The 11,039-nt window shown below is 42.7% G+C and overlaps 1 protein-coding gene across 1 annotated transcript; it reads left to right on the top strand.

Moving 5' to 3' along the window:
* Positions 1–6,813: 6,813 nt before the first annotated feature.
* LOC103546215 (serine/arginine-rich splicing factor 3) lies at positions 6,814–8,242 on the top strand. The gene has a single exon (XM_008512649.2). It carries the CDS (start codon positions 6,924–6,926, stop codon positions 7,416–7,418), a length of 495 nt encoding a protein of 164 aa, XP_008510871.1. The 5' UTR covers positions 6,814–6,923; the 3' UTR covers positions 7,419–8,242.
* The last annotated feature ends 2,797 nt before the right edge of the window (positions 8,243–11,039 follow it).

Here is an 11,039-nt window from a genome sequence, read left to right as displayed (position 1 = left end):
GGATCAAGGAATCCAACTGCTTTCAAACTGCTTTCATCCAATCCTTGTTATTTGAGACCCTCCTTTCGCTCCCAATTCCAGAGATACCTGGTTCTGTCAGTTGCTGTGCTTTTTTAGGATTCTGTGGTATAAACTGGGTTGATTTTCACCTTTGCCCACTACTGGCCCAGGAATTGGCCCTTCTTAGATCTGCTAAAACAGTCAGCACTCTTTTTTTTTTTTTAGATTAGCACCTGAGCCAACATTTGTTGCCAATCTTTCATTTTGTTTTCTTCTTCTTCTCCCCAAAGCCCCCAGTACGTGGTTGTATATTCTGGCTCTGCTATGTGGGATGCCACCCCAGCATGGCTTGATGAGCAGTGCCATGTCCATACCCAGGATCCAAACTGGTGAACCCTGGGTGCGTGCAAACTTAACCACTCGGCCATGGGGCCAACTCTTCAGCATTCTTTTTCTGCTATCTGGCTTCCAAAATTTTGTTACTGTTGTCTCTTATGTTCTCCTCATCCTTGTAGATTTATTGTAGTTTAAAAAAAACCCACTTTACTATGTTTTTTTAAGGGTTTTTAGAGTGAGTGAATCTAGGTGTGCACATTCAATCTGCAGTTTCAGCTCGGAACTCCTGTACTAATTCTTAAAAGTGATTTAAGTATCATAACATTTCCTGAAAACTGTGTTCTCATCCAGTACGGTAACAGCCGTCTGCTGGCCTCCTCCTCACTAAAAGGCCTCAAATGAGATTTCTTAATCTCCCTTTTCTCTTGTGCCCTCAAGGGCCACAGAGCCTCTAAAACAAATTACAGTTATGCCTGTCCCAAGCCTACTGCTTGGATGCTACAAATCAGTAAAAGAGAGACACGCATTTTCTTCTGGGGAATTAGCCATGCTCGAGCGACCTGGGCTCACCACAATCGCACAGATGCATACCTTCTTGGACACATCTGGCTTTTGCTGACAGTAAATATTAAATCGCACTTCAAATATAAAACCTCTACTGCATCTGACTCAAGAAGCTAACAACATTAGATGATTACATTAAATGATTATCTAGGCCTTCAAATCTAAAAGGCTTTTTCTTCCTTTAAACAAGTCCTCTTGGCCCCAGCATTAGGTATCCTCGATTCTGGTAAGTACTTCACTCTTTTCTGCCATTGAAAAAAGTTTACCTCTGTTGTACAAAGACTCATGGAGACAACTCCCTATCGCCTGTTATAATTCTCCTTGCAATCGGTAGACCCGGGTGTGCCTCCAGCCTGTGTTCTGTGGCTCGGACATCTTTCCTGTTGGAGAATTCTATTTTTGCCTTGGTGCTCCTCTAAATGGGGGACAGGGGAAGTCTGCTCCCCTTCAGGTACAGGGCTCCTTCTAAAAACCAAAATATAATTCCAACATACTAAAAAACTCATAATTTTTTGCACACGTCTGTTTGCCTTCACACAACCCCTCTCTCCTCTTTTTCATTAACAGAATCTTGATTTTGTGCAGACATCTATGCACATCCTTCTTCCCCTAGAGACTGACACTCTATGTAGCTCAAGGGCAAATCTGGATGAGTCAGGTACCGTTCCCTAGGATGGGGATTGGTCCAGAAGGGATATGTGATACATACATATCCATTCTGAGACACAAACAGAAATCTCCTGGGGAGGCTTCTGAGGAAAGTTTCCTCATTCCTAAAAGAAGATGCCCCAGGGGGCCTGGCCCTGTGGCACAGCGGTTAAGTGTGCAAGTTCCGCTTTGGCCGCCCAGGGTTCGCCGGTTCAGATCCCGGGTGCAGACATGACACCGCTTGGCAAGCCATGCTGTGGTAGGCGTCCCACATATAAAGTAGTGGAAGATGGGCATGGATGTTAGCTCAGGGCCAGTCTTCCTCAGCAAAAAGAGGAGGATTGGCCGCAGATGTTAGCACAGGGCTAATCTTCCTATAAATAAATAAATAAATAAATAAGGACCCTCTTCCCTCCCCAGGAAGTCATTGTTGGGCCTGAGTGTGGCACCTGGAGCTGCAGTGGCAACAACCTTCTTGTGACCAGGACAGAAGCTAACCTGGGGAGGGCAGAGTAGAAAGATGGAAGGACTTTGGGTCTTCCATGACATCACTGATATACCAACCATGGAGCTGCCCCACCTCAGAAAATCTTGTTAAATAAAATACTCTAACTTTTCTTTTCTGCTTTTTCTCCCCAAGTCCCCCCAGTACATAGTTGTATATTTTAGTTGTGGGTCCTTCTAGTTGTGGCATGTGGGACGCCACCTCAGCATGGCTTGATGAGCGGTGCCACATCCCCGCCCAGGATTCGAACTGGCAAAACCCTGGGCTGCTGAAGCGGAGCATGTGAACTTAACCATGCGGCCACGGGCCGGCCCCAAAGTACTCTAATTTTTTAACCCAATTGAGTGCGTTGGGTTTCTTCTGTTTGGCCCTTCAGAACCACTCTCTGCTCCCCTCCGTGAATCAGGAGGTTGGGTCTGCCCAATGGCACGCAGAGGGTGGGAGTAGAGGCCAGGCCGTGGTTCAATAGTGGTGCATCCTTTTACCAAGGCCATATTACTGAGGCTCCAGGAACTGCTCCTTCCCTTTGCCTTCTCGAGTCTGGCGGTAGCTTCCGTCTGTTGTTAGTTCCATCCCTTGCTGGTTCCCCCAACCTGCCCATATTTTTGTAAATAATCCCTTAATTAGCCTCTCTTAAATGCCCCCTTTTGAGTGCACCATCTCTTTTCTGCCAGGACCCTGACTAATACATTGGGTTTTCAACCGATACACAGTTACTGTCCAACTGACTGAACCTATATTGGCCTCAAAGGCATCTTACTATTATCTTTTACATGGACAGATCTGTTCATCGGTTCCAGGGCACGAGGTGGGGTAACGTTCCCCTTTGATGTCGGACATCTGCACAGTCATGAACTGTCTGGATATTTTATTTGTTTTTGTTTGGTTTTTTTTTTTGTGAGGAAGATTAGCCCTGAGCTAACATCTGTTGCCAATCTTCCTCTTTTTGCTGAGAAAGATGATCCAAACTCACAAACCCTGAGCTGCCGAAGCAGAGCGTGTGAACTTAACCACTGCGCCACCTGGCCGGCTCCTGAACTAACTTTTTTAATCAAAACATGTACCCTTCTAATCAATCTGTCAATATTTTTATTGATTCTGGCTATGACTTTTGGGTTGTTCATATCTATGGAGAACTGGAAAAACAATGAAGAGCAATAAATCTCCAAAAGTCTTTAGCTTAGTGACTTCTCATGCCTTACCAGCTATCTTCTAAAGAAGCCTTATGAGATGAAGATGCTTTGGCTACTGCAACCGTTTTCTCTCTTCTCATCCATGGCTTTGTTGTCCTTACCCACCAACTAGGCTCCTTTGGCAACTTTCTTAAATGTTGCTCTTCTCCAAAACCAGGCCCCAAACTCAGAGGGAAAGTATGTAGAGGCTGGTGGTCTTCACCCAGATCACCTTACAGGTATTCCCCCAGATGGCCACTTGAGGGCGCCCAAGAGTCTTCCCCTTGGCTTCACTCACATGATCCGTGGCGCGGCTCACGTGAATGAAGTGGGCAGGATGAAGGAAGTCTGATGGAAGCTTTTGATGTGTTCGAACGTGTTCCATTGTGGACCATAGTACTGTCATTTTTTAAGCATATAATGGAAAGGCACAATCCACAAAACAATTACTTCTGTTTAATTTCATCCAGATGAAGAAATATTTATCACATAAATATAAATCTATGTTCACAAGACATATAGAAATATCGCTATATGCAAAATATAATATACTATTGTCATCAAAGAGCTGTTAGGGGCCAGCCACGTGGCCAAGTGGTTAAGTTTGAGAGCTCTGCTTCTGCGGCCCAGGGTTTCACTGGTTTGGATCCTGGGCACAGACATGGCCCTGCTCATCAGGCCACGCTGAGGCGGCGTCCCACATGCCACAACTAGAGGCACTCACAACTAGAATATACAACTATGTACTGGGGGGCTTTGGGGAGAAGAAGAAGAAGGAAAAAAAAAAGATTGGCAACAGATGTTAGCTCAGGTGCCAATCTTTAAAAAAAAAAAAAAAGCTGTTAAAAGCTTTCACACTCAGATTTGAAATACCCCTGTCCTTTAATATAATGTGAAGTACATTTTATAGGACAAACTGGAAAGGAAGTCTGTGAGGCCTCTCAGAAGCAGCAAAAATTTACTGTTGACTTTCCCCGTAGATTCAGCAGGGAGGGTAAAATGTCAAAATAGGATTTTGAAAATGAAATTGGCCAAGACATGTGCAGAAACCTGAACCAAATGGCTTAGATCTTGCCCTTAGTTCTTGCAAGTATAAGATGCACAGCTATCAAAGAGACAAGATGTTCTCGGGGCTGGTCCCGTGGCCGAGTGGTTAAGTTCGCGCGCTCCACTGCAGGCGGCCCAGTGTTTCGTTGGTTCGAATCCTGGGCGCAGACATGGCACTGCTCATCAAGCCACTCTGAGGCAGCGTCCCACATGCCACAACTAGAAGGACCCACAACGAAGAATATACAACTATGTACCGGGGGGCTTTGGGGAGAAAAAGGAAAAAATAAAAAAATCTTTAAAAACAAAAAAAAAGAGACAACATGTTCTCACTTTGAAATATTAATGGGTTTGCCCATGAAACTTTCCACTATACTCCTAGGGGCACCCACTTAAAAAAAATTATATATTAAGTGATGCTCTACTAAAGTCGTGCAAAGCATTTTTTTAAGTGTGTCAAGGCCTTCCATTCCTAAGTGCCCAACCACAGCCAATGCTGTCGGTGCCTCGCCCATGTCCCCTTGAATCCCTCTAATGCTGATTCCAGTCCTGATATGTGGGGTTACTTCCCCACACCAAACAATTTCCAATACCTGCTGAGTGTCCTACAATTCAACTCAATTCTAACACTATCCACCTGGAGATAGTGTCAGATTCCCACAGGCCGAGGGCTCAGTCCTACAAGACTGCTCCCACCCCACTTCAGATGCCAATCGCAAATCCAGATTGTCACCTGGGCTTCTGACAGACCGGCTATAGGTCGGAGGTTCCCACCATCCCCTCCTTGGGTTTGATGAATTTGCTGGCGTGGCTCACAGAACTCAGAGAAACATTCTACGTACTAAATTACCGGTTTATTATAAAAGGATATAACTCAGGAACAGCCACATGGAAGAGATGCATAGGGCAAGGTATGTGGGAAGGGGTGAGGAGCTTCCATGCTCTCTCCCAGCTCGCCACTCTCCCCGAATCTCCACGTGTCACCAACCTGGGAGCTCTCCAAACCTCGTCCTTTTGGGGTTTTGTGGAGGCTTCATTACATAGGCATGATTGATTATATCATTGGCCACTGGGACTGAACGCAATCTCCAGGCCTTTTCCCTTCCCTGGAGGTGGGGGGATGGGACTGAAAGTTCCAACCCTAGAATCATGTGGTTGGTTCCTCTGGCAACCAGCCCAACCTGAGGTCACCTAGGGACTTCCCAAGTCACCTGATTAACATAATTTTAAAAATGCCTTTATTGCTCTCATCACAAAAAATTCCAAGGATTTTTGGAGCTCTGTGCCAGGAATTGGGACGAAGACCAAATATACACATTTCTTCTTATTAATCACAATATCACAATCCTTTTCACTGTTTCTGTTTGGTCATCCTGCAGCTTCTGTGCCCTTTGTTTCCAAGGGCTTGTGCCTGTGACCTTGTTGAGAGGATCACCCTCGGCTATTGGGGCTACTCTGCACACCAGCACACAAAGGGAGCAGGAAGTGCCCAGGAGTTTATGTGCCCCTCCTCCCCACGGCCGTGGCTGCTGACAGGTGCAGGAGTACAAAGCCGGGCTCCTTTGTTTGAGGAGGGACAAACTCCGAGGGGTAACTTACCCTTCAGAGCTCCCCTGTGGATCAGGCTGAGGTTGGGGCGTGGCCGACATCCTAGTCTTGCTGGCTTCTTCCCCTTCCTTTACTTCTTTCCCTCCGCTGTTTTTCCCTGGAGCGCTTCCTTAAAAAATTATTTGCACATGATTCCTGTCTCAATATTTGCTTGGAGGAACCCAACCCAAGAAACTAACCATTCCTGATAAACCATGCTGCCATGCAAGCCTAGGGTGAGGATACACATCAAAGTTCGCCAGAAAGAAACTGCACTGAAACATGCTGAAGGGAATCTTTGGTCTTGAATCTACAATGCAGAGAGACTTCTGCTCCACTGTAGGCAGAGAGGGGCTTGCAGAGGAGAGTAATGGTGCTTACAGCTTTGCTCCTGACGAAGAAACAGGAGCAGCCAGAGAAATGCCCACTGCACTCATTTGTGCTTCACGAGGAGCAGTCACAGGGGCTGTTGGTTGTGACTTTGTTCTTCCTGGTTGCTATGGAATGGTCCTGGGTCTCTGTTTTAACTTGAAGTGGAAGATTTGCAACCACAAAATAAAGATATTCTGCTGATCCAAACACGTTTTTAAAAAACCCAGTGTCTCCTGTATTGGGCACTCACTTGGCTGTAACTATAATTTTCTCACTCATCCTCTCACCAGAAAGAAAAAACAGTGCTTTTCTTTGACTGACATATCACCGTGCTGCGTGCATTTTTTCTTGTTGGTCTGCTCGCAGGGGACCCACAGTTCCTGGAAGCAATGATATGAAATATAGACATTTTCAGACAAGCGAAACAGAAAATCCTTTCTCAGGAGACCTGCGCTACAAGTGCTAGAGGTTGTTTATCAGGCTGAAGGGCAAGGGTATCAGATAAACACCTGAATCCAGAAAGGAATGAAAAGCATCATATATGGGTAGCTATAAAAGACTATATTTCTCCGCCATTTCGTGGACGCCGGGGTAGCGTGAGCATCTGCGGGGTCCGGGCGGGAGGGGAGCGGGAAGAGCCTTCCGAGGGTGTGTGGATTTGAGCCTCCGCATTTCTATCCCAAGATCTCGAAATGCATCGTGATTCCTGTCCATTGGACTGTAAGGTTTATGTAGGTAATCTTGGAAACAATGGTAACAAGACTGAATTGGAACGAGCTTTTGGTTATTATGGACCACTCCGAAGCGTGTGGGTTGCTAGAAACCCTCCCGGCTTTGCTTTTGTTGAATTTGAAGATCCCCGAGATGCAGCTGATGCTGTCCGAGAGCTAGATGGGAGAACACTATGTGGCTGCCGAGTAAGAGTGGAACTGTCTAATGGTGAAAAGAGAAGTCGAAATCGTGGTCCACCTCCCTCTTGGGGTCGCCGCCCTCGAGATGATTATCGGAGAAGGAGTCCTCCACCTCGACGCAGATCTCCAAGACGGAGAAGCTTCTCCCGCAGCCGGAGCAGGTCCCTTTCGAGAGATAGGAGAAGAGAGAGATCACTGTCCCGGGAGAGAAATCATAAGCCGTCTCGATCCTTCTCTAGGTCTCGTAGCCGATCTAGGTCAAATGAAAGGAAATAGAAGACCAGTTTGCAAGAGGAGGGGCGTACAGGAAATAACTTCATTTGACAGGAGTATGTACAGAAAATTCAAGTTTTGTTTGAGACTTCATAAGCTTGGTGCATTTTTAAGATGTTTTAGCTGTTCACATTTTTTGTCTCTTGGAACAGTGACACATAAAGTTGTAATTCTCTATGGTTTGAAATGGATCGTATGAGGCATGTAATACCAGTTGTTACTTTACAATGTTCCCTTAAGCAAAATTGAATTTGCTTTGAACTTTATTTAGTCTTGCGTAGACTGATAATAAACCTCTAACTCCTGCCCAGCTAAAGTGTGATGTTTAATATGAGGGAGACAAAACTGGCAGAAATTGAACTAAGACTGACTTTTTCCATAGCTGGGATATGGTGTACAACTGTAGTTGAAAAATCAGTCGTTAGAAGTTGCTGCGAACACAAGGCAGCAGGTAAAAATTAAAGTTGTACCATTAAACTAAATTGGTGGGGGTTTGGTTTTGTTTTAAAGAATCCAACTAGTCTTCGCACTGGGCAGAGGTTGTCTAGTTGGTGTAGAATCTAAGGAGTTTCAAGAAAGTTAGTTTACCTTTGCTTTAGGTCATAAGGTCCTTACGTGATTGCTGTATATGAATATATAACTCTTTGTAACATTCTTTATTTGGAAATTTGAGACTATTCAAGATACCAGTGTCCTGCCAGTTTAAGGGTACATTGTAGAGCTGAACTTTTGAGTTAACTGTGCGAGATTTTTTTTCATGCTGTCATTTGTAATATGTTTTGTGAGAATCCTTGGGATTAAAGTTTTGGTTACAAAAAAAAAAAAAAGACTATATTTCTTATTACAATTCTTTTAAAAGACAACTATTTAAAGCAATAATAATAGCAATTTATTATAGGGTGTGAAACAGGTGAAAGTAAAACATATGATTATAATATAACAAAGACAGGGAGGGTAAATGAAATTATTCTCTTTTTAGGTAATAAATTTTATGGAAATTGGTATAAATTAATTCTAAGCAAAATGTGATAAATTAAGAATATATATTGCAATCCCTGAGAGCTAAGCCAATAATATTATACAAAGAGGTGGAGCTAAAAAGCTAATGGAGGAAATAAAATGAACTGCTAAAAATCTTTGATTAATTGAAGGCAGAAAAGGAGGAACAGAAGAACCAAATAAAAAAACACCAAGTGAAACTAATATAAAACAAATAGCAGGATAGTAGATTTAAACCAAATCATATCAATAATTGCACTAAATGTAGATGGACTATGCACTTCAAATAAAGGGCAGAGACCATCAAATTGGATAAAAATGACCCAAATCTATGTTGTCTTAAGAGACACACCTGAAATATATAGACACAGATAAAGCAAAAGTAAAAAGATGGGAAAATCTATTATGTAGATATAATATAGATAGTAAGAAGAAATACAAACAAAAATAACATAAGAAAGCTGGCAGGGTCATATTAATATCAGACAAGTACGCTGCAAGACATGGAGTACTACAAGATATAGAGAGAGATATTTCATATTGATAAAAGGGTTAATTAATCAAGAAAATGTAACAATCCCAAATACGTGCACTTAGTAACTGTATTAGTTTGCTAGGGCTGTCATAACAAAGCACCACAGACTGCGAGGCTTAAAAAACAGAAATTTATTTTCTCACGGTTCTGGAGGCTGGGTATGTGATCTGATGATGCTGGCAGGGTTGGTTCCTTCTGAGGGCCATCTTCTCCCTGTGCCTTCACATTGTCTTCCCTCTATTCATGTCTGTGTCTACAACTCTATGCCCAATAACTACAGAATACACATGTTTTTTCAAGGACACATGGAACATTCTCCAAGATAGACCATGTGCCAGATCTTAAAATAAATAAACAAATATTAAGGGATTGACATCTTACAGAGTATGTTCTCTGATAACAATGGAATTATATTAGAAACAATAAAAAAAGAAGTCTAGAAAAGCCCCAACTGTTTGGAAATTAGCACACTAGTAAACAACTCATGAGTCAAAGAAGAAATCACAGGGGAAATCACAAAGGGAAATTCAGTTTATCTTAAACTGAAAGATTATGATAACACAACATATCAAAATATGTGGGATGCAGGTAAAGCTATGTTTAGAGAGAAATTTATAGCTTTAAATGCTTATATTACAGAAGGAGAAAAGTTTTGAATCAATGATCTAACTTTCTACCTTAAGTAGCTAGAAAAAGAAGGACAAATTAAGTCCATAGTAACAGGAAGAAAGAAAATAATAAAAACAAGAGCAGAAATCAATGAAATAGAAAACTAACAAAAAATAGAGAACACTAGAAGTTGGTTCTTTGAAAAGATTAATAAAATTGATAAACTCCAGCAAGACTTAGCAAGAAAGAAAGAGAGAAAGTAAAAGTGGGGCCAGGGTAAAGGCTATATGGTGGTTCTTTATACTGTTCTTACCAGTTTTTCTGTATGTTTGAAATTATATCAAAACAGGGGCCGGCCCCGTGGCCAAGTGGTTAAGTTTGTGCTCCACTTCGGTGGCCCAGGGTTTCGCTAGTTTGGATCCTCAGCACAGACACAGCACCACTCATCAAGCCATGCTGAGGCAGCATCCCACATGCCATGACTAGAAGGACCCACAACTAAAAATATACAACTATGTACTGGGGGGCTTTGGGGAGAAAAAGTAAAAGTAAAATCTTAAAAAAAAATTATATCAAAATAAAAATTTAAACAAAGCAGGTGAAATGTGCAAACTGATAATATTGAACGACTTAAATTTTGTGTCTATTTTTGCTGAAATGAAGATGGGAGTGGGAGAAATGTGGGAAGGAATAAAAATTATGGTTGAAGAAATGAGAGGGCCGAGTCCTTAGATGCGCCACGAAGATGCCCTTAACTGATCAGGTGCCAGTGCACGGCTTCTCTAACCCAGATGCCTACACAGCTGTGCGGTGTCGTTGTCATCTGGAGTCTCCTGAGCTGCACTAGGTTTCCACGCCAGTTTGCATTCTCTCCTGGATGTTTCTTGCACCCAACACTTAAACTCCTCTTGCAGCTCTAACCTAAACGCCATGTGAGGCCAAGTTTTTTCTACAATGTTATGGGAAAGAGGATTAACTTTTACAGGGGGAGAAGACAGGCATTTAAATTTAGATGTGATGGATGAAAGCAAGTCTCATATTGCATCTGAATCAGAAATGAGGCAGAGCCATTTCTTTATTCTAGAAGGCAACAGCTGCTCAGAGACTAGCAGACTGAACCACTTCCTCCCTGCTCAGAATTTCTGAGCACACACACACACACACACACAGGCATTCATATACATATATAGTTAGAAGAACAAAGAAAAGGAGCACAAAGATAAATAATTCATTGATAACGTCATTTACAACTTCAGCGCACCGTTATATGTTTCATACCATGTGATTTCCTGCAAGAAGCACGTTCATGAGTCCAGGCAATTCTCTCAAACCCAGAGGTTAAGGATTACCTTGCAGATAAGCACTAACCAACCAATTAAGATTGACTAGTTATTTTTTTAAAAGAGAGAGATATTTCCTTTTTAGACTTTTATTTTTTTCTCCCCAAAGCTCCCTGGTACATAGTTGTATATATTTTTAGT

The sequence above is a fragment of the Equus przewalskii genome, chromosome 1, assembly GCF_037783145.1.
Source record: "Equus przewalskii isolate Varuska chromosome 1, EquPr2, whole genome shotgun sequence".
Taxonomy (NCBI): Eukaryota; Metazoa; Chordata; class Mammalia; order Perissodactyla; family Equidae; genus Equus; species Equus przewalskii.
Note: the sequence above shows the minus strand (reverse complement) of the source record. Positions and strands in the feature narration are given on the sequence as shown.